The following is a 23,021-nucleotide window of genomic DNA, read 5'->3' on the forward strand; positions in this document are numbered from 1 at the left end:
CCTGTATGAGTCATTTATATTCTCACTATTTTTCTTTGAAAGATATACTACATGAGTGAAGCTTTCTGAATCAAATTTGATTGTATCTATATAGAATTTGTCTGAGATGGCATGATTACTTCATGCAGGGGTTGAGGTAGCTTAGCATGTGGGAATCTTGCAAGTTATATCCTTGCTGCATTATCCATGTCCCTAACTTACCTAGGTGTGAGAATTTTTCACTTACGGTGTCTAGACTACAGGGTTTTTTTGAAACAAGTGGCCTTTTTTGAAAAAACTTCCCTTGCGTCTAGATTGCCATCACTGTGTTCTTTCGAAATTAAATGGAAAGAACATAGTGGGTTTTTTTGACTGCGGTAAACCTCATTTTACAAGAAACACCTTTTTTCAAAAGTGTTCTTTTGGGGAAAAAAAAAGGTGTTCTTGAATGCAAACAAGGCTTTTTCGAAAGAGCCTCCAGACTGCCTGGGTGCTCTTTCGAAAAAGCGGCTTGCTTTTTTGAAATAAGTGGTTGCAGCCTAGACTCTCTTTCGAAAGAGGCTTGTAGTTTAGACATAGCCTTAGAGGAGCAAATTGCTAAACTTGCTGTATATGCAACATCATCCCCTACCACTGCAAAGTCATTAGCATGCAGGTTTGTTATTGTTAATTAAAAAGCTAGGATAGTTTACCAAAAAACTTTTCCCTCCCCTGAGAGCTCTGTTTCCTGGTGTAGGCAGAGACCTGTCTTGCTCTCTGAATTTGCAACATTTTCTTATTGGTGTATGGACCTTTGTAGGCATCAGGTAAGCCTATTCTCACAATGCTTTTGGTACTAGTCGAGTCTGTGGTCTGTGTTAATTGTCAGTACCATAAGTTTTAGGCTACACCTAGCTTCAGCTTTTATCAGTCTACACATTGCAATCTCCATAGGCACACTTTTTGCTGTGACTCCATTTTACTTTGCAGAGAACGATCTCATTATTGCTGCATTAGTCAGTAGCAAAAGCAAAGTGCTGAGTTCACACTGCCTACATTCTGTTCTCTTATCAGATAAGAACTCTGACGTGGAAATGCATTGTTGATGTCTTGTCCAGCATTGATTTTATAAATCTTAGTCCCAGAGGGGAACATATTACAGGCAAGTCCCTGATGCAGCATCAAACTGCAGCATCATTGGAGAGTTTGCTCACTTGAATGAGACTCCTCTTGGGCTCAGGAAGATGCTAGCCAATCGCAGTGCCAAATCTAGGCCTACACGAGTGAATGAGCAGTGTCAGAAGGAAGCTCCCTGCTTCCACCGAAGGATTAAATGTATTTTTAGTTAGTAAATATTTTGGTAAGACAACTTGTTAAACTCTAGTTAGTTTTGTAAGGTGATTAGTTTGTCCGGCCCTAGAGGTTGGACCCTTATTAATTAATGAACAGGGCCCATCATTGCAGAACACCCCCCCACACCCTTTCAGAGGAAGGGGGTGAATTCGCAGCTGCTGGCTTGCCCCCCGTGCACACTGGGCATGTGGGGTGTCCAAGCCCTGAAGGCTCCAATTCTGACCAGCCAGGGGCCGTACTCAAGGGCTGGAAGCGGGATACTAGTGCCAGAGACCAGGGTCCTTTCCGAGCACTGCCCTGCCTCCCTGTGGGGCTGGCACCGCCTGCCCCTGCCCCGTGTCTCCAGGGCCACCTCTAAAAAAGAAGGCCCAGGCCTCCAGCCCTGGGCATTTCTAAGGGCACTGTCGCATGGCGCACGTCCAAGCCCTCGTAGCAGGGGCCCCCTCTGGGCTGCTGCAGTGGGCGGCTCCCCGGGGCGTCAGCTTTCCATGCCTCTGGCTTCCTGGCCCAGGAGCCAGTTTGAGCTCTGGGGCAGCTGTTGCTACTGGAGTCTGCCATACCAGGGCTGCCGGCGCCAGCTGCGAAGTGCAGGAACCTGCCTGTGTCTAACAGGTCACCCAATCCCCGAGCGCACAGCCCTGACCCTGGGGGCTGCAGTGCCGTTCCAGCTGCCCCTGCCTTCCCCACACGGGGGCAGTGGCGGCTAGGAGAAGTCCCGCAGGTCCGGGGAGCTGCCAGCAGAAGCAGGATGGCAGGCACCAGGGGGAAGGCTGCGGGAGCTGCTGCCATTACCCAGGGGCGCAAAGGGCCAGGGGCTGCAGCCCTTGCTCATGTGATGGTTCCAGTCGGCTTTGTGGCTCCTACGAGCAAGTGAGAGGCCCCAGCCTCCCATGGGCTTGGTAACAAACTCTATTCGCCAGCTCAACTGCAGCCCGCTAGTCTGGCTAGTCAGATACCCCCACCAGCCTGTCAGGGACTCCTGGGGTTAGCCAGGCCTCAAAGGCTTGACAGAGGGAAGATCCGGGCGGCCTGGTGTATACTCTGGATGTAGCTATGCTCCCCGGCTCAGCTACACAGCCACAAAAATTGTCCAGCACTCTCTGGCACTAGACTGCCACTAAGCCACCTTGGTCTGGGTTCAGCCTTGCTGGGCAGTTTCTAAGAGGCACTTTTATGCAGCTGTATAGAGGTTCCTAGGCTGTACTCACCCCCACGGTAGGGAAACATTTTCCAGAATGCACTAGGCTCCATGCTAGCATCTGGCACGAGTTGTTTGTTCTCTCTTCCTCTCCCCAGGGGAGAAAGGTGTGCCGTGGAATGTTTTTTCATTTATAGATATACAGCTAGATAGCAACATGTGCCTATCTACTATATGCCAGGGAATTTGTCAGCTTGCGCGTGATCTATCTGTTCCAGAACTCCTCCTACACAGGAAAAGCTAGGCCCACCAAATTCAGTACTCTGCTTCCTCTTATCATAATGTAAAGCAAGGTCAGGGAGGTTGTGCCAGGAAAACAGGATGTGCCTGGAGTGGGATTGCGTCTCAGAAAACCATACAGAAAAGAGACAATCATCAGCAGGTGCAAGGGACTGTCTGGGGGTGCACACATACCCCTGCCCCACCCTGGACTGCCCCAGCCATGAGCCTCCTATCCCCCGGGCACCCTGCAACGCCCCCCACGCCCAATTCATACAGGGATGTTGCTGGCTGCTCCCCTTTGTCAGGGAGTGAGGGGAAGAGTCCAGTTTGCTGCAGTCCTCGCTGTGGCTGGGCAGTTGTCACATTACCGAATTGGAGGGAAGCAGCCAGATCGCTGCTGCACCCCTAGGTGGGGGTGTTGGCCCCAGAAATCTGTATGAAAGGGAGCCATGTGGGGTATTGAATGGGAGCTTGTTGTTTTCTGATCCTGTGTACACTGTTTATGTGAGTGTATAATGTCTGTGTGTGTAGATCTGTAATCTGTGTGGAAACTGAAGATTTCCCTGCATGTGGTTAAGCATTGGGCAGGGCCGAGCCTGTGGAGCCTGTGGACATGCTAATTACCTGTGGGACAATGGTTCTCAATGGGCCAAAGACACACCCAAAGAATGGGGGCTGTCCTGAGAGCAGCCAGCAGGGAACACAGAGAGGCTGAGGACCAGGTGACTTGCTACATACTAGAAGAGGCCAGGAAGGAGTATAAAGAGGCCATGTGGTCGATGCCATTTTGTTCTCAGCTCAGCACTTCATCCCAGAGGCAGCATTGCAGGGATTGAAGAGCCCAGAAGACCTGTGAACCCATCCTGATCTCAGGATGTGCAATAAGAACTTTTAACCAGCAGCTGTAACGTCTCTGCTAGAGCCTGCATCGAGGACTGGGAGATTCGATGCATGTAACGTACTGTACTTTAATAACCTTACTCTCAGGCTTTTCTTTCCTGTAATAATAAACCTTTAGGTATAGATTCTAAAGGATTGGCCCAGCGTGATTTGTGGGTAAGGTCCAGAGGGTAAATTGACCAGGGATCTGTGGCTGGTTTCTTGGAACCGGACAGAACTTGTTCGGGGTAGGTGGGATTGGGTGCTAGGACCCCCCACCTGTGTATAGGCCCGGGGCCATCTGGGGCACGGATATTGCTGGGGTGTTGGAGGGGTTTTGCTCGGGAGGCTTCAGGCAGGCAGCTGAAGCGCTCTGAGAGACTGGTTTGTGGCCTGTTTGGAGAGGTCGCCAGTCAGGGGGACTGTAAAGAGCCCCGGATTTGAGCAATTCGCCCTGAGCAGATGCCCTCGGTTGTGCCCAGACACGGCCTGGTCCGTCACAGCAGTGCAGGGGGCAGACAAACCTGGACCTGCCCCAGCCAGGGGACATAACCCCCCCCCATTATGCCCACTGGAGCGGCGCGTCTCACCTGGCCCCAAGCTGCTGTAGTGAGCGAGGGCTGGCTTGTCCTCTCTCCCTGGGGCAGCCTGTGCACTGAACCCTCCTCCCCAGCCCCACCCAGAGCGATGATTGAAATGAAAAACGGGGCCCCAGCCAGACAGCGAGGGAAGGCCGGGTAAATCTTCTGGGCGAAGGCAGGTTGGCACAGTGCGCCAGGCACTGGGAGCAGACGGGTTGGCCATGGCGGAGTTCATTCCACTCTCAGCCCAGCCCCTGCCAAAGCTGACTCCTGCACGGCCAGGCATTACCCTCGCTGTAGAGACTCCCCCTGGGCCAGAGCAGCGCAGTCGTCCACCACGCTCTTCATCCCAGAGCCTTAGGTCCCCGGGGCTTAGGGAGTGACTGCAGCCAGCGTTGCTGTGAGCCGGGAAGGCAGCCAGAGCTGGGGGCATGTGCGCTATTCAGCAGGCGCCCCCCAGCGGTGACGCGGCAGCGGCAGCACTTCCTGGCTGTGTGTTTCAGGCACTCGGGAGCTCAGGGCGGGGTCTCTCTGGCACCGCTAACAGCTGGACATGTCAGGCAGACGGCTCGTTCGCGCCACGGGGTGGCCAAGCAGGACGGTAGCTGGAGGGAAGGTGCGGCTGGCGGCCTGTGACATACAGGAGCTCAACCTACACGCGGGGGGTCCTGTATGGCCCAGGCCCGGGGCTCTGCTGCCTGCGGGGCACTTGCATCCACTTGTGGGCTGGGCCGTGGATGCCACCAGTGAACCCGTGGCTGCTGTCTCGTGAAGGATCAGGGCTTGCTAAGGAACTGGAAACGAGGGTGGAGGGGCAGGTCATGGCCCTGCTCAGCAGGTGGGGCTCCCTGGCCCTGACCCAAGCCCACCCCCGCCTTGCTGTAGCCGGGGGGAGAGACACCTCTTCCCCTCAGCCTGGTGCTGCAGAGAGCGAGCGGGGGGAGTCCTCTCTCCACCCCAAGCCCCACATCTCTGCCCCCCCCGAGCCCGAACAATCTGAGGGCCCTTTGAATGTGACCCTCCTGGCTCCGCTGCCAGCTGCTCTCTGGTGCCCAGTCTGAAGCAGCGTCTCTGGCAGGAGCACAGAGGTGAGGGGGCAATCCTTCCCCCTCCCCCGCAGCAGCCTGCCCCATAACGCTCTTTTGGGTCAGGACTCCCAGGGTTCCGCTTATTACACCGGGAAATTCCAGCTGTTAATCCCTGATTCCGTGAAATCGACTATTTTGAAAAGCCCACAGCCATGGAATTGATGAAAAGGGATGTGAGTACGGCAGGGTCCTCACCATAGCCAGGAGCTCGACTCTGCCATGCGGCAAGGGCTGCCTGCCCCCGGGCATGTCTCTGGACGTGGCCAAAGACCAAGGTGCCACAGGACGGCAGGGTTCCCGGGGGGGGGGGGGCAGTGTGTTATGCCCAGGCCCAGATGGACTGATTGATCCTGCAGCTCTGCCTTTGCAAGGGATGCGGTTCTCAGTTCTAGCCCCAGGCAGAAACTTGGCTCAGCTGACGCTATGTTGTTTTCCCCCACGGCACGTCCTTCGGCGGGGCTGGAGTAAGGCATGCCGGGAGCCTGGCAAGTCAAGGTGAGGGCTGCGTGTTCAAAACAAAGCCAACATCTGGCGATGCTCAGTGAGGCGCTAACGTTATCTTCCCCCGGGGGGCTCCCATCCTGCCCCCGCAGATAACCTGCAGAGAAGGCCCAATCGCGCTCTCCGTTACATGGGCACATCTGCCCCGGCCTGCCCAGCTGGGACTGCTCACAGGGCCATTGCAGGGGGACTTGCCAGTCCACAATGCTACCAGACCATTGCTTGCTGGTTTTCTCCTGTAACAGACTAACTCGGCTACCCCCTGCACGTCCACAACAGGGAGCAGACTCAGGCTGGCCACAGTGCCTAAGATGGGCCTTTCCAGAGGGGTGGCTCTTGCCGAAGGTTTGCTCTGCGGGCAGGCGGAGTGCTGTAGTGGTTGGGTCCCAGGCTACTAGAGAAAGACAACGCGGGTGAGGTAATGTCGTTTATTGGACTGACTTCTGTCGATGGGAGAGACGGGCTTTCGGGGGTAGCAGCCTCTGGTCCTCCAAATCTCCTCAAGCACCTTTGTGAGTGTCAGAGTGGAAACCAAAATGACTCACCATGTGAATTATTCAGTGCGCACCCTCCCACACACAGCAATTATGTGTACCTTGCAAACCCCACCTGTCCACGCTCAGGCAGCGCCTGCAGCAGGAAATGAGCCGACAAACATGGAAGTTCAAAGGGGTTTAGCTTTCAACAATAGTGGAGGCTCTTATGAACCACCCCAAGGGATGAAATAGTTGGGGGGAGGGGGGTTGCGACAACTGAAAACAAAATGCGAGTTCGCTTGCGGGGGACTGTCTGTTTGGCAAAACCCTGAGTTTCTGGTAAAACTGGAACTTGATTTGCAAAAAATGGAAAAGCCGTCGTTTGTCAGAACGAATCTTTCAGCTGCAAGTGTTTGCCCAGCGCTCGTGTACAGAGGGAAATTGCGGAGTGAGAGCGCGCTCTAACAGCGAGCCTTGGGAAGCCGAAAGACGGCTCTGCCTATCCCCGGCCTTACGCACGAGAGGCCTGCTGGTGAAGGGAGAGTTTCTTGTGTGGCAGGCTTGGGAAGCAGTCCTGGCGGGATAGAAGCGCTCCCGGGTGCCGGGGCAAGAGGGGTCCGTTCTGCAGTGTGGGTGCGCTAGGAATAGGGCCACCCGAATGCACAGCACACTGGGGGAAGGGCTCTCTCCTTGCTGCTGTGCACGGAGACGAGTTCCACGCTAGGCACGTGGCTAGCGCTCAGCCCCCGAGCCGGAGAGCACTGCCCAGCTGCACTTAGCTTGCAGGGCTCCCAGGTAGCAGGCTGAGAGCTGAGTGCTTGAGCAACCGCTCAGGAGCCATTCCAGGTCAGCCCAGCCCAAGGCGGGCCGTTCCCAGAGTGAATTAGGTACGTGCCGCGTGGCACCTCGGTGGCTCTGCCAACGCCCTGCTGCCCCAGCTACGCTCCACACGGCCCTGCCACGGCTGCCTGGCAGCGCTGCGAACCCGGTCTCCGCCTGCTCACTCTCTGCCCCGGCCATCTGCGTCCAGAGCCTGAGCAGCAAAGCTTGTCTGTGACGCCGGGGGACGCCTCCCCCAGCACCCGTCGGGGCAACGCAAACGCTGCTTTGGCTTCTCCCTACAGCAGCAGGGATCCTGGGCGGGGAGGCCGGGGGAGTTCGGGAGCCACCGCCCCCGTATCGACGGGTCCCGGACAAGCCCAGGGCAGCACTGCTGGGCGCTGGGAATTAGAGCCCTGTCTGTCCTTGGGTCACTTTACCCCCAGGCCCCCACACCAGTGTCCAGCTGAGCATCCCCTGCCGTGTGCAGCTATTGGCTGGGCAGGGCTCTGACTGGCTAGCCTTCAGCCCCAGCGACCCAGGAACAGCCTCCCGGAGACCGCGGCCCCCAGCCCGCACCGGCGGAACCAGTGCGGCGCCTTCCAATCCTCTGCCCCAGTGGAGGGCAAGGGGAGCGTTGCTACCGCTCCCCCGTGGCTCAGTGGCTGAGCCGGGCCCAGGGGAGGGTTCAAGGTCACAGGAAGTTGGGGGCTGGGCCTGGAACTGACCACAGGCTTGACCAGCACCGTGGCCTTGTGGTGAGAGGCAAGAGCCTGCTCCGAGCTGCTCCTTTGCCGAGGGCAGGAACCCAACCCCAGGGGAGCCCTCCGCAGAGTGCGGGACATGGCCCCATGATCTCATGGGCCTCCAGTTCCCGGTGCCCCAGCTGAGCTGCCTGGGCCCGCACGTGAACCCCAGGGATGAGGTTGTGGGAGCTGCAGGCACCGTGCGTATGCCAGTCCGGCGCCCGGCTCACGCGGCCGCCGGAGCCCTGCAAGCCAAGCTGCTGGCTGCCGGAGCTGGGCGCCCCCGGCTGGCCTGGGGCTCAGTGGCTGGAGGTGTTTGTGGTCGTGGCTGCCCCCGGCTGGCATTGGTTGCCCTCCTCACACTGGGCTGAGGGGGGAGGCTCTTCCAGCGGCTACTGCACCAGCCCAGTGCCCCGTGGGCCCGCCAGACGCAGGGCGGGACCCTGCTCCGGGAGCTGCGAGCAGGGGGTGCCCAGGCAGGGCTGAGTGTCGCACGCGCCCCGCACGCACAGGCACACGCCGGGCTGCAGCCGGCCAGGTCCAGCCTGGTGCTGAGAGCGGGGCAGGGCGGGGCGCTTTGCTGGGAGCAGGCACAGAGGTGCCAGCGCAGGGGAGGAGCTGCCGTTGAGTCAGGCCTGCCAGCCCCTCCCTCCCGGCTGGAATGCGAACACGCTGCCCCGAAAGGGAAAGCAGCGAGCGCCGGAGTGACACCCGGCCGGGCACCGGGCCAGGCTCATGACGTCACCGCCTCTCTGGAGTGCTGCAGAGCGAGCCGGAGCCGGAGCCAGGCGCAGGGCGGGCAGCAGAGCAGCCTCCCCGCTCCTCTGACCGGCTGGGTGTGAGTGGGAGAGCGGGACGCCAACAGTCCAGCGCGGCCGCGGCCCGGGCTGATCCTGCCGAGCGCCGGACCGGAATTTCCAGCCCGGCGACAGCGCCTGCAGGTTTTTCAGGTACCTGCTTGTCACACAGCGCGGCTCGTGATCGGGCCCCCGCCTGCGCGGCTACTTAAACTGGGGCAAGGACACTGGCTGCGAGCGAGCAGCCCGGCCTCTGACGCGCCAGGTGAGTGCCAGCTTTGCCCGGGCGCCTGGTGTTAGTGCAAGCCAGAGTCGCTCCGGCTGGTGCTGCACGTTGCACCACGGGGCAGTGGGAAAAGCCTGGGAGTTAGCTCTGCTGGCAGCTGGTGCCCTGAGATGAGCGTTCCTCTTGCTCCGACACGCTGCTCTGGGCCAGGGGAATTAGACGCTGCCCGTGGCCACTGAGCGGTTCGGCCGCAGCTGAGCTCAGCCACAAGGCTGACAAGGCGACCACACTGGTAGCCGGCCGCAGGGCCAGTCGCGGGGCTGGGCGCTGCTTGTTATGGGGGCTGCAGCTGCAGCGGGAACCAGCCCGGCCACCGTTAACCCTTTGTCTGCCACGCAGAGGGGACTGCCCGGGCCGCGGGGCTGGGGCTCAGCAGGGCAGGACTCAGGCTGGTCACGCCACACGCGGCTCGTGTGGCAGGACCAGCCTGTGGGGTCCCTCCGGCCCTGGGGCGCTCAGCCCAGCAGCACGCCCAGCACCCCCGTGAGGGGCCTGCCACCCTGGCCGGCGCTGCTCGAGTGCCTGGCCAGGCGGCCCCTGGGATGGGTGGATGGCGGTGCCATCGCTCGGGGGGGGTTCCGAACACGCCGCCCTGGGCCTCCAGAGAGCCTCAGGCCCATCCCATTGCTCGGGGCTGGCCGTGGGGGGCCACACCCTGTGGCCGGCTGCTGGGTCTGTCCGCGTGGCTCCAAGCGGCTGTGCCAGAGCTCTCTGCAGGCAGGCGAGCTCCACGCCGGGCTGTCGGGGCCCCCAGGCTGCTCTGTCGCGCCCATCCTGCCGCAGGGCGCCTCTCCGGGCTGCAGTCTGTGTCCTGGCCAGGCTCCAGGGCAGCGGCTGCAAGGAGACCAGGGACGGGCTCTGTGCAAAACCCACCAAGCTCTGGGGCGGGGAAGAGTCTGGGCCCCAGCGGGGCTGGGCAGGCGCGTCGGGAGGGGCAGGGTCTGCGTGCAGGGGAGGCGAGCACCTGCCCTGGGACAGAGCGAGCGTTGGCGGGGCAGGGCAGCGTCCTGCAGGTGTGCAGGGCGGGGGATGGGCCCTTATTTTCCCTCCATTGCCACAGAGCAGCATCCACCTGGCCTTTTCCTACAAAGCGAGGGGAAGCGCGTTCTCCCACCCACTGCTCCTCGCACGCGTGCACACGCTCTCCCACCCACTGCTCCTCGCACGCGTGCACACGCTCTCCCACCCACTGCTCCTCGCACACGTGCACACACTCTCCCACCCACTGCTCCTCGCACGCGTGCACACGCTCTCCCACCCACTGCTCCTCGCACGCGTGCACACGCTCTCCCACCCACTGCTCCTCGCACGCGTGCACACGCTCTCCCACCCACTGCTCCTCGCACGCGTGCACACGCTCTCCCACCCACTGCTCCTCGCACACGTGCACACACTCTCCCACCCACTGCTCCTCGCACACGTGCACACGCTCTCCCACCGACTGCTCCACGCACGCGTGCACATGCTCTCCCACCCACTGCTCCTCGCACGCGTGCACACGCTCTCCCACCGACTGCTCCTCGCACGCGTGCACACGCTCTCCCACCGACTGCTCCACGCACGCGTGCACACGCTCTCCCACCCACTGCTCCTCGCACGCGTGCACACGCTCTCCCACCCACTGCTCCTCGCACGCGTGCACACGCTCTCCCACCCACTGCTCCTCGCACGCGTGCACACGCTCTCCCACCCACTGCTCCTCGCACGCGCGCACACGCTCTCCCACCCACTGCTCCTCGCACGCGCGCACACGCTCTCCCACCCACTGCTCCACGCACGCGCGCACACGTTCTCCCACCCACTGCTCCTCGCACGCGTGCACAAGCTCTCCCACCTACTGCTCCACGCACACGTGCACAAGCTCTCCCACCTACTGCTCCACGCACGCGTGCACACGCTCTCCCACCCACTGCTCCTCGCACGCGTGCACACGCTCTCCCACCTACTGCTCCTCGCACGCTCACCCACGCGCGCACACGCTCTCCCACCCACTGCTCCACGCACGCGCGCACACGCTCTCCCACCTACTGCTCCACGCACGCGTGCACACGCTCTCCCACCTACTGCTCTTCGCACGCTCTCCCACCCACTGCTCCACGCCCGCTCACCCACGCGTGCACACGCTTTCCCACCTACTGCTCCACGCACGCTCTCCCACCCACGCACGCTCACCCACACGTGCACACGCTCTCCCACCTACTGCTCCTCGCACGCGAGCACACGCTCTCCCACCTACTGCTCCTCGCACGCGCGCACACGCTCTCCCACCTACTGCTCCTCGCACGCGTGCACACGCTCTCCCACCTACTGCTCCTCGCACGCGCACACACGCTCTCCCACCTACTGCTCCTCGCACGCGCACACACGCTCTCCCACCTACTGCTCCACGCACGCTCACCCACGCATGCACACGCTCTCCCACCCACTGCTCCTCGCACGCGTGCACATGCTCTCCCACCTACTGCTCCTCGCACGCTCACCCACGCGTGCACACGCTCTCCCACCCACTGCTCCTCGCACACATGCACACGCTCTCCCACCCACTGCTCCACGCACGCTCACCCACACATGCACACGCTCTTCCACCCACTGCTCCGCGCACGCTCACCCCCACATGCACACGCTCTCCCACCCACTGCTCCGCGCACGCTCACCCACACATGCACACGCTTTCCCACCCACTGCTCCACGCACACTCACCCACACGTGCACACGTTCTCCCACCCACTGCTCCACGCACGCTCACCCACACGTGCACACGCTCTCCCACCCAGTGCTCCACGCACGCTCACCCACGCACGCACACGCTCTCCCACCCACGCCCGCTCACTGCTCTGCGCACGTTCACCCACACGTGCACACGCTCTCCCACCCACGCCCGCTCACTGCTCCATGCACGCTCACCCACACGGGCACACACTCTCCCACCCATGCCCGCTCACCCACACGTGCACACGCTCTCCCACCCACGCCCTTTCACTGCTCCGCGCACGCCCACGCACGCACACGCTCTCCCACCCACGCCCACTCACTGCTCCGCGCACGCTCACCCACACGGGCACACGCTCTTACACACACACGCATGCTGCTCTTCCATGCACGCTTTCCCACCCACGCCCGCTCACTGCTCCGCGCACGCTCACGCACGCGCGCACACACTCTCCCACCCACGCCCGCTCACTGCTCCACGCACGCTCACCCACACGCGCACACGCTCTTACACACACACGCACAGTGCTCTTCCACGCACGCTCACCCACGCACGCACACGCTCTTACACACACACGCACACTGCACTTCCACGGACGCTCACCCACGCGCGCACATGCTCTTACACACACACACGCACGCTCACCCACGCGCGCACATGCTCTTACACACACGCTCACCCACGCACACACACACTCTTACACACACGCACACACACATGCTCTTCCACGCATGCTCACCCACACACACACATGCTCTCACACACACGCGCACACATGCTCTTCCACGCACGCTCACCCACACATGCTCTTCCACACATGCTCACCCACACGCGCACACGCTCTTACACACACACACACACGCTCTCACACACACGCGCGCACATGCTCTTCCACGCACGCTCACCCACACATGCTCTTCCACACATGCTCACCCACACGCGCACACGCTCTTACACACACACACACACACACATGTGCTCTCACACATGCTCACGCACATCTGCACTCACACACACGCAAACCCTCTCACGTGCTCACACACATGTGCACACACACACATGCGCACTGTCACCTACACGTGCACATGCTTCTACACTCACCCTTCCACTCACGTGCTCTCACACCCGCTCACCCATATGTGCTTTCACATACACACACTCTCACATGCATGTGCTGTCACCCACATGCACACACACACATGTGCACTCTCATCCACACACATGCCTGCTTTTACCTATGCACATGTTCTCACCCGCACACACTCATATGTGCACTCTCCCACACACACTGTCACCCACACATGCTCTCACAGACACGCACTCACACATGCACTCCCCCACACATGTGCTCACACAGTCGCTCTCCCACACACATGCACACGCTCTCGCCCACATTCACACACACGCACTGACACACACACACACACGCAATCCCACACACGCTGCCCCCCCCCCGGTGCTTTCTTGCTTTGCTCTGGACCGGCCATGACCAGCAGCGCTATGGGGGGCTGCTCCCTAGAGAGCACCCCGGGTGCTAGGACGCGGCCTCCCTCGGCTGGCAGCGGAAGGGGCCGCCCCGCAGGCTCCCTGGGGTGTGCCTGGTGCGGCAGCTTTGGGCTTTACGGCGCCAAGGCAGACAGGGCGTGCCAAGATGGAGCCCTGGAGCCCAGCTCCCGCCCTGGCCCCTGCTCCCCGCCGCACTGTTGCTGAGAGCTCAGTAGCCGCGCCGCTCGACTCGCTAGCCACGCCCTGAGCCCTGGGAGGCGGGGGGACACTGCTGCTGCCTGGCACAGCCTGCAGAGAGGTGCCCGGGAGGAGCCTTGGCCTGGGGGTCTGGGCCAATGCCCATGTGGGTGAGTCAGTGGGACCCGGGTACGGCGCAGACAGCCCCCCGCTGCACCCCACAAGCAGAGCCAGGTGTACACGTGCTGGGGCCCAGGGCAGACAGCTGGAGCCTGGGCCCTCAGCCAGAGCCGTGTAGCTCTGTGGTGGGTCCCGTGGCACGAGGCCCACGCCCCAGCCCTGCTTGTACCCCTCAGCCTGGCCCAGCTCTAGTGGCACAGCGGGGCTGTGGCCTTTGACAGCAACGTGGGGGACTCCAGAAGGGCTGAGACCCTGCTTGAGGGAACCCGGCTGTCAGCCCGGAGAGCCGCCTGGCCGCCCTGGCGTGGGGGGCTGGGCTTGTCCCACGGCCTGCTGGGACGTGAGCACAGAGCTGTTTGCAGCGTATTGACTCAGTCAGCGCGCCCGTGCCTGGGCTCCTCGCGCTGGAAATGACACCCGCCGCCTCGCGTGTACCTATGGCTGCCCGGGAGCAGAGCGTCAGACAAGCCCTTCTCCTCGGGATCCCGGCCAACGTTCCCACGAGCAGTCCTGGCACAAGCGCTCCAGCTGCTCTCAGCTCCTGTGACTCAGGGCTGCAGTGTCTGTGCAGAGCCTTATATAGCCACAAGGAACAGCCGAGGGCAGCACGTCTCCCCGAGGCGGCCCATTCGCTCGCACAGCAACCCCAAGCCCCGAGACGCCGTGGAACAGCCCCGGCCGGCGATGCCGCCGCGCTCAGTGCGAGGGCAGACGCAGACGTGTGGAAAAAGCCTGGGCCACATCGGCCCTTCGTGCCGGGAGCTCCCGCGTGGGCCTGATGAGTAAGGAACCGCGGTGGAGTCTTCTGTTTGTGACAGTGTGTTGCTGTTTTAACTTCTCTGCCAATTTGGGGGCAGAATTTGCTTTTGAAATCTGGACAGTCCTGGGAGGGAAGCTATTTCCCACACAGCTCGACTCACGGCCAACGGGTCACATTCCAACGCGAGCCCGGCCACGCTGCGAAGGGAAAACCTTCCTTAAAAGCCTTCAGCCAGCCCCGCTCCCTCAGGGCGCAGCGCGGTTCCCTCAGCTCTGCCAGGGCGGTCAGGTGCGTTCCTGCCACAGCCCCGCTCCCTCAGGGCGCAGCGCGGTTCCCTCAGCTCTGCCAGGGCGGTCAGGTGCGTTCCTGCCACAGCCCCGCTCCCTCAGGGCGCAGCGCGGGTCCCTCAGCTCCGCCAGGGCGGCCAGGTGCGTTCCTGCCACAGCCCCGCTCCCTCAGGGCGCAGCGCGGGTCCCTCAGCTCCGCCAGGGCGGCCAGGTGCGTTCCTGCCACAGCCCCGCTCCCTCAGGGCGCAGCGCGGGTCCCTCAGCTCCGCCAGGGCGGCCAGGTGCGTTCCTGCCACAGCCCCGCTCCCTCAGGGCGCAGCGCGGGTCCCTCAGCTCCGCCAGGGCGGCCAGGTGCGTTCCTGCCACAGCCCCGCTCCCTCAGGGCGCAGCGCGGGTCCCTCAGCTCCGCCAGGGCGGCCAGGTGCGTTCCTGCCACAGCCCCGCTCCCTCAGGGCGCAGCGCGGGTCCCTCAGCTCCGCCAGGGCGGCCAGGTGCGTTCCTGCCACAGCCCCGCTCCCTCAGGGCGCAGCGCGGGTCCCTCAGCTCCGCCAGGGCGGCCAGGTGCGTTCCTGCCACAGCCCCGCTCCCTCAGGGCGCAGCGCGGGTCCCTCAGCTCCGCCAGGGCGGCCAGGTGCGTTCCTGCCACAGCCCCGCTCCCTCAGGGCGCAGCGCGGGTCCCTCAGCTCCGCCAGGGCGGCCAGGTGCGTTCCTGCCACAGCCCCGCTCCCTCAGGGCGCAGCGCGGGTCCCTCAGCTCCGCCAGGGCGGCCAGGTGCGTTCCTGCCACAGCCCCGCTCCCTCAGGGCGCAGCGCGGGTCCCTCAGCTCCGCCAGGGCGGCCAGGTGCGTTCCTGCCACAGCCCCGCTCCCTCAGGGCGCAGCGCGGGTCCCTCAGCTCCGCCAGGGCGGCCAGGTGCGTTCCTGCCACAGCCCCGCTCCCTCAGGGCGCAGCGCGGGTCCCTCAGCTCCGCCAGGGCGGCCAGGTGCGTTCCTGCCACAGCCCCGCTCCCTCAGGGCGCAGCGCGGGTCCCTCAGCTCCGCCAGGGCGGCCAGGTGCGTTCCTGCCACAGCCCCGCTCCCTCAGGGCGCAGCGCGGGTCCCTCAGCTCCGCCAGGGCGGCCAGGTGCGTTCCTGCCACAGCCCCGCTCCCTCAGGGCGCAGCGCGGGTCCCTCAGCTCCGCCAGGGCGGCCAGGTGCGTTCCTGCCACAGCCCCGCTCCCTCAGGGCGCAGCGCGGGTCCCTCAGCTCCGCCAGGGCGGCCAGGTGCGTTCCTGCCACAGCCCCGCTCCCTCAGGGCGCAGCGCGGGTCCCTCAGCTCCGCCAGGGCGGCCAGGTGCGTTCCTGCCACAGCCCCGCTCCCTCAGGGCGCAGCGCGGGTCCCTCAGCTCCGCCAGGGCGGCCAGGTGCGTTCCTGCCACAGCCCCGCTCCCTCAGGGCGCAGCGCGGGTCCCTCAGCTCCGCCAGGGCGGCCAGGTGCGTTCCTGCCACAGCCCCGCTCCCTCAGGGCGCAGCGCGGGTCCCTCAGCTCCGCCAGGGCGGCCAGGTGCGTTCCTGCCACAGCCCCGCTCCCTCAGGGCGCAGCGCGGGTCCCTCAGCTCCGCCAGGGCGGCCAGGTGCGTTCCTGCCACAGCCCCGCTCCCTCAGGGCGCAGCGCGGGTCCCTCAGCTCCGCCAGGGCGGCCAGGTGCGTTCCTGCCACAGCCCCGCTCCCTCAGGGCGCAGCGCGGGTCCCTCAGCTCCGCCAGGGCGGCCAGGTGCGTTCCTGCCACAGCCCCGCTCCCTCAGGGCGCAGCGCGGGTCCCTCAGCTCCGCCAGGGCGGCCAGGTGCGTTCCTGCCACAGCCCCGCTCCCTCAGGGCGCAGCGCGGGTCCCTCAGCTCCGCCAGGGCGGCCAGGTGCGTTCCTGCCACAGCCCCGCTCCCTCAGGGCGCAGCGCGGGTCCCTCAGCTCCGCCAGGGCGGCCAGGTGCGTTCCTGCCACAGCCCCGCTCCCTCAGGGCGCAGCGCGGGTCCCTCAGCTCCGCCAGGGCGGCCAGGTGCGTTCCTGCCACAGCCCCGCTCCCTCAGGGCGCAGCGCGGGTCCCTCAGCTCCGCCAGGGCGGCCAGGTGCGTTCCTGCCACAGCCCCGCTCCCTCAGGGCGCAGCGCGGGTCCCTCAGCTCCGCCAGGGCGGCCAGGTGCGTTCCTGCCACAGCCCCGCTCCCTCAGGGCGCAGCGCGGGTCCCTCAGCTCCGCCAGGGCGGCCAGGTGCGTTCCTGCCACAGCCCCGCTCCCTCAGGGCGCAGCGCGGGTCCCTCAGCTCCGCCAGGGCGGCCAGGTGCGTTCCTGCCACAGCCCCGCTCCCTCAGGGCGCAGCGCGGGTCCCTCAGCTCCGCCAGGGCGGCCAGGTGCGTTCCTGCCACAGCCCCGCTCCCTCAGGGCGCAGCGCGGGTCCCTCAGCTCCGCCAGGGCGGCCAGGTGCGTTCCTGCCACAGCCCCGCTCCCTCAGGGCGCAGCGCGGGTCCCTCAGCTCCGCCAGGGCGGCCAGGTGCGTTCCTGCCACAGCCCCGCTCCCTCAGGGCGCAGCGCGGGTCCCTCAGCTCCGCCAGGGCGGCCAGGTGCGTTCCTGCCACAGCCCCGCGAGCGCGGCCAACACGCGGAGCTGGGCACGGGCTGCAGCCCTGCAGGGCTCTGCGGGGACAGGCCCTGGCTACCGGCCTTGCCCAGACCCGCCCGGCGAGAGGTTTCATTGTCTGCCCCGCGGGGATATCGCAGCCCACGGCCTCTAGGCCTTGAGCGGGGCCCGGGGCGCCCAGCGCGATGGAGCCTGCAGCAGACTGAGCATGGCGGGGCCAGCTGGGCAGGTTCTCCGGTCCCAGCCCTGGCTGCTCTTCCCCGCCTGCTTTGTGGGGCCCGAGGCACCCTCAGCCGAGGTCAGGCCCCTGCTGCAGCTCTGCCGGCGCTGGGGGCCTGGGCTGGAGCTGTGCCCTGAGCCAGGCCGTGGCTCCGCACCTGCCCTGGGCTCAGGCAAGAACCCCCCCGCCCCCCCGTCTTTCTCCTCAGCCCCTCGCGCGCCCAGGCCCTGTGCAGAGCGGACATGGCCACCGAGCAGCCCAGGGGCCCCACGGCGGAGCAGCTGGAGATCCTGGAGCACAACTTCAGCAGGGTCAACAAGCACCCGGACCCCACCACCCTGTGTCTCGTCGCGGCCGAGGCCGGCCTGTCGGAGGAGGAGACCCTGGTGAGTGAGCAACGCCTGCCCCGCCCCACGGCCCTGCTCCTCGCCCCCAGAGCCGCCCCACGGCCTCATGGCCCCGCTCCGCCCCACGGCCCCGCTCCGCCCCACGGCCTCACGGCCCCGCTCCGCCCCACGGCCCCGCTCCGCCCCACGGCCTCACGGCCCCGCTCCGCCCCACGGCCCCGCTCCGCCCCACGGCCTCACGGCCCCGCTCCGCCCCACGGCCCCGCTCCGCCCCACGGCCTCATGGCCCCGCTCCGCCCCACAGCCCTGCTCCTCGCCCCCAGAGCCGCCCCACGGCCTCACGGCCCCGCTCCGCCCCACGGCCTCATGGCCCCGCTCCGCCCCACGGCCCCGCTCCGCCCCACGGCCTCATGGCCCCGCTCCGCCCCACGGCCCCGCTCCGCCCCACGGCCTCATGGCCCCGCTCCGCCCCACGGCCTCACGGCCCCGCTCCGCCCCACGGCCTCATGGCCCCGCTCCGCCCCACGGCCCCGCTCCGCCCCACGGCCTCATGGCCCCGCTCCGCCCCACGGCCCCGCTCCGCCCCACGGCCTCATGGCCCCGCTCCGCCCCACGGCCCCGCTCCGCCCCACTGCCTCATGGCCCCGCTCTGCCCCACGGTCCCGCTCCGCCCCATGGCCTCATGGCCCCGCTCCGCCCCACGGCCCCGCTCCGCCCCACAGCCTCATGGCCCCGCTCCGCCCCACGGCCCCGCTCCGCCCCACAGCCTCATGGCCCCGCTCCGCCCCACGGCCCCGCTCCGCCCCACTGCCTCATGGCCCCGCTCCGCCCCACGGCCCCGCTCCGCCCCACAGCCTCATGGCCCCGCTCCGCCCCACGGCCCCGCTCTGCCCCACAACCTCAATCCAGCCCATAGCCGAACAGCCCTAATCCACTCCCCACCCCAGAGCGCCATACCTCTGTGAGTCACCCCATACCCCATAACCACAGCACCTCACCCCCTGCTCTCCACACCACTACCTGCCCCAGAGCCCTGTCCTCTGCCCACAGCCCCACTAGCCTGCTCCTCATCTCATGGCACATCGTCCGAGTCCTGCGGTCCGCCCTATAGCTCTGCTGTGCAGAGCACAGCCCCATAACTGCCCCCCTCAGACACATCGCTTTGCTGGCCATCTCACACCAGAGTCCTGCCCTGACACAAGCTCAACACCCCCTGGGCCTGCTCCCATCCCACCCCCATAGCCCCATCAATGCCCCCCTACTCCAGCCAATAGCCTCAATCGGCCTCCCTCACCCCGCCCCCCAGCATCCACCAGTCCCTGTCCTGGGTACCCCTGGTCTCCGGCTCCGCTTGCGCTGTGGGGAGGCCCAGTAGCTGCTGCGTCCCCTCTGGGCTCGGCTGGCAGGCTGCCCTGTGGCTCCCCTCGCCCTGGGTCCCCAGCAGGGCCCGGGCAGGGTGCAGGCCGGCCGGCTTAGCCCTTAGCAACGGCTCCTGCCCCACTGCTTCCTGCTCCTGCAGCTCCGCAGCCGCCGTCCTGCCCTGCATGGCAGCTCGAGGCCCCTGCTGAGCTCTGTGCCGGCTAATGGCTCTCAGAAACCTCTGCTGCTGGGGTGCAGTGAGGGCCGAGGGGCTGTGCAGGGCCCGGCCTCGGGACAGACTCGGGCACTCGGCTCCTTTAGTCCCCCTCCCCGCCTGCTGAGCGCGTGCCTCTGGGCTCCTGGCAGGTGCAGCTCGGCCCTGCTACGTGCCTGCGTGGCCGGCCGGGCGTAATGCGTCCGGGCAGAGGGCTCAGACTCCGGGCAACAGGCCCAACCCCGGTGACAGCTTGTGGCCTAGCTTCTCGCCGCCTCCGGCGTGGCTCCCACGGGATGTGGGCAGGGACGCTCCTGGCATCTCTGGCGTGGCTCTGGCCAAAGGCAACAGGCAGGGGCTGCACACAGGCCCACCCACCCCCGCCTCTGCTGGCGCTCCCAGCCACCCGCTGTGCAGTGTGGCGCCCACGCCGGGCGCACCACGGCTCGGCCAGCAGCTGCCTCAGCCTCCCCTTGCAAAGGGGTTTCCTGTCATTCCGGGGCGGGGGACACGGCCGTGCGGCTGGCACTGGTGTGCCCTGGGAGCTGTGCGCTTTGTGAGAGAGCCCAGTGCCGCCCAGCGGATTAGCCGCACGCGCCTCGGTGCACACAGAAAATGTATTCTGCACACGGCTGGAAAACCCACCCGTGGCTGGGAAAGCGCAGAGGGAGCAGCGGCTGGTGCCGGGGCGTGTCTTCGCAAGGGCCTGCTCCACCTTAGGCCTGCACATGAGCACCCAGCTCAGATGAGACCAGGCCCCATGTGCCTTATCCTTCCTGCCCCCACAGGTGCTAAACGGGGTAGCCCCTGTGCCCCCCACCTCCCTGTACCCCCACGCCCGCTCGGCCCTGGCACAAACTGAAGATCAAACACCATGTAGGGCACCCAGCGCCCCTGGCTCTCTTGTGGCAATTGCTGCACACTAGCATGTGAGCAGCTCGTCTTCCCCTGCCCCGAGGTGCGCTAGAGCGTGCGGCTGTTTGCACGAGGGGTGTCCGTGCGGCAGAGTAGGAGGGGGGCAAATGTCCTGTGTCTAACACCACAAACACCAGCCTTTCCCAACCGCCCAGGCTGTTTGGGGCAGGGTGTGTCAGACAGGGCGTCCGGGCGGGCCAGGCTGGAGGAGGGCCAAGAGATAGTGACTCTGCAGTGGAAAGTCTGGTGGCTCTGGCATGGCCAGTGACCACAGCAGTCCCAAAATAGCGGCTGGCAGTCACACAACGAGCAGCGCTTCCTTGCCCTCTGGGCGGCTTGTCTGGCTGCTGGCGTCTGGCCGTGCACCCGGCCCTGCTGCCGGCTCGCGTACCTTGTACAAGGCAAACACGCGAGGCCCCCGGGTGCGAAGGACACACAAGCGGCGCTCTGTGGAGAGCACAGGGTGCGAGCGCCACTCGGCACTAGCAGCCATCTTGGGCTAACTCACAGGCGCGCCTCTGCGGACAGAGCCCCTGACTCTTAAGGGTGCAGCCCCTAGAAAATAGCCCCCCTGTGCCACGGGGGTCTCACCTCTGCCTGCAGAGAGCCACCTGGGGGGCGCGCTGCCTCCTGCAGTTCCCTCTCGGCAGAGCACGGGCCTTGCACCGGACGGGGTTCCCAGCACTGCTGCGCATGCTCTGCCCGTCAGGCCTCGCTCTGTGCCTGAGCACAGCCAACGAGTCGGGTAAAATGAACTCGGCTGAGCCGTCCTGCACAACTGTGCAACAGAAAGAAGGGATTTCGTCCCACAGCGAGGGTAATTCCCACCCTTGTGTGAAAGTGCACACCCGTCACTAGGTGCACACGCGTGTGCTCACTGCTGGTGGCGGGCTTGGGGGCTGCACGAGGGGGCCCAGGTTTGCACAAGGCTGCCGGGTGGCTATTTGCTCATGTGGGATGAGGGTGACAGTCCCTGCCCTCGGGAGCGTCCATGCCTGTTTTACATGCAGAAATTTTCGCCCCATGAGCCCGGTTCCTTTCCCCCGTCCGTCTGCATTCCCTGGAGCCCAGGACGGCCGCACGGACAGCCACCTGGGACAAGACACCCGCCCCTCCTGTTCCCCATTCGGAAGCCAGATGCTTCCGGCTTCTGGGCAGCCAGCCACCTGCCCGCTGGCAAGCTAAACACTCCTGGCAGTGCCTGCGGCGAGCAGGAAGGTGTGGGGCAGGGTACCGTAGGGCCAGGCCCTGTCTGACGGGGGAATGTAGCGCCTGCTGATTTCCCAAGGGCCAGCGGCGCGTCTGGATCCGGTCTCTCCCCGTGGCCGCGCGGCGCGCTGCCTGCCTGCGCAGTGTGACCGTTGTGCATGTCTCTGTCCTCCAGAAATGGTTCCAGCAGCGCCTGGCCGAGTGGAGAAGAGCCGAAGGGCTCCCGGCGGAGTGCGGCTCCGTCAGAGACTGAGGACGCCGCCCTGAAAATGGCTGCTTTTGCTCTCTCTTCGCACAACAGATTTGCATGCTGCTAAGTGGCCCCTGCTATTTGACACGGTGTTTTATTTCAAGTGTGCACACCCAGGAGCCAGCGTGGCCCCGTCTGGGAGCCTGGGGGGGACAGCGGGCTGCCCCCGGCCTGTCAGCAAACACAGAGACCTTCCTGCGTGGCAGCCCGGCGCCGGCGCTCGCCGGGTGTGCTCAGGGGAGCAGGTGTACCCCGTGTGCGGGGCTAGCTGCACAGAGCGCCTAACCTGGGCCTGAGCCCCGCTCCTGGGACATGACAGTGTGGAAGAGGGCACCCTGGCCCCCGGCCCCAGGCGACACTCAGTGCCAGCGTTCACAGGCTCCCGCGGGCTCCACTCCACACCCAGAGGGAAGCAGGCCGGCCGCACTCCCTAGCTCATGCCAGGAGCCCTGGACTGTGCTGGCGGGCGGCTGACGGGCACTGCACACAAGGAGCATTTCTCTGCTGTGTTCATCAAATCAGACGTGTTATTCCAGCGGGAAGTGGGCGTGTTCTGTTCAGTGCAAGGCCCAGCGAGCCCCACCCTCAGCTCACCTGCAGCCCCTGTACAGGCCGGGCCCACGCACCAGCCCCCCAGGGTGCACGTCTGTCAGCAGGCGGGGCTCTGGGCACCAGCAGCCCCTTGCGCCCAGCCTGGCCCATGCACTCCCCAGGCACAGGGCTCTGCCCCGCAGTAACCCCTGTTAGAGGGCTGCTGGCCGGCTCACAGGCCTTCTGCAGGTGGCAGCCCGGGGCGTCCCATCAGGGGGGTTGCAGGAAGCTTGGGGGGTGTTTCCTGCGCTCCCAGGAGCGGAGGGGTGGCCGGGCAGGTTACCCACCGTGCTTAGCCCCGGGGGTGCCACCTTTTTCATTCTGACCCGACCCCCTGCTACAAAATGCCCCGGCCCAGCTCCGTGCCCGGCTCAGGCCATCGGAGCCTGGTGCCTAAGGCTGGCTCTGCTTGGCGGACCCTGAAACGGGCTCGCAGTGCCCGGGGTCGTGGGCCTGGGCCGGGAACCGCTCCCTGCTCTAGCCAGGCCCGAGGGCGGGATGCGTTCGTGTGCCCCATGCTGGCAAGAGCCGCTGGCCGAGCCCACGGCACGTAGCCCCCCGGGGGTCGCGGGACGGGTTCAGGGGCCACGTTAACGTGCTGCGGTCTGGCAGCCTGATGCCTGGGTGCTCCTCCGGCCCCAGGCCCTCACAGCCCTGAGCCAGGGCCCTGGGCACGGGAGGAGGCCGGGGCTAAGAGAGCCAGTCCCAGGGCCCTGGCCTGCAGGCACCGCATCCCCATGGCTTCGGCTCAGGCGTCTCGCTCCTGGCATGGCCCCCGCTCAGC

The 23,021-nt window shown here is 65.2% G+C and overlaps 1 protein-coding gene across 4 annotated transcripts; it reads left to right on the forward strand.

Moving 5' to 3' along the window:
• The first annotated feature begins 8,498 nt into the window (after nucleotides 1-8,498).
• Nucleotides 8,499-21,717, forward strand: HOPX (HOP homeobox). Of its 4 annotated transcripts, none has more exons than XM_006127985.4 (3): nucleotides 8,499-8,883; nucleotides 17,561-17,738; nucleotides 21,572-21,717. In XM_006127985.4, exons 2-3 carry the CDS (start codon nucleotides 17,595-17,597, stop codon nucleotides 21,647-21,649), a joined length of 222 nt encoding a protein of 73 aa, XP_006128047.1. In that variant the 5' UTR covers nucleotides 8,499-8,883; nucleotides 17,561-17,594; the 3' UTR covers nucleotides 21,650-21,717. The 4 variants fall into 4 exon arrangements, with proteins under 4 accessions (XP_006128047.1, XP_006128048.1, XP_006128049.3 ...); XM_006127986.4 differs by having other exon boundaries at nucleotides 8,499-8,771; XM_006127987.4 differs by lacking the exon at nucleotides 8,499-8,883 and adding an exon at nucleotides 13,200-14,259.
• The last annotated feature ends 1,304 nt before the right edge of the window (nucleotides 21,718-23,021 follow it).

This window comes from Pelodiscus sinensis, chromosome 5 (assembly GCF_049634645.1).
Source record: "Pelodiscus sinensis isolate JC-2024 chromosome 5, ASM4963464v1, whole genome shotgun sequence".
NCBI lineage: Eukaryota > Metazoa > Chordata > Testudines > Trionychidae > Pelodiscus > Pelodiscus sinensis.

What these genes read in the sequence shown, in the direction of transcription:
- HOPX (XM_006127987.4), top strand. Translation starts at nt 14,162, where the DNA reads ATGCCGCCGCGCTCAGTGCGAGGGCAGACGCAGACGTGTGGAAAAAGC. An exon ending in CTCCCGCGTGGGCCTGATGA is followed by an intron (nt 14,260 to 17,560) that starts GTAAGGAACCGC and finishes CTTTCTCCTCAG; the next exon opens with CCCCTCGCGCGCCCAGGCCC. An exon ending in TGTCGGAGGAGGAGACCCTG is followed by an intron (nt 17,739 to 21,571) that starts GTGAGTGAGCAA and finishes TCTGTCCTCCAG; the next exon opens with AAATGGTTCCAGCAGCGCCT.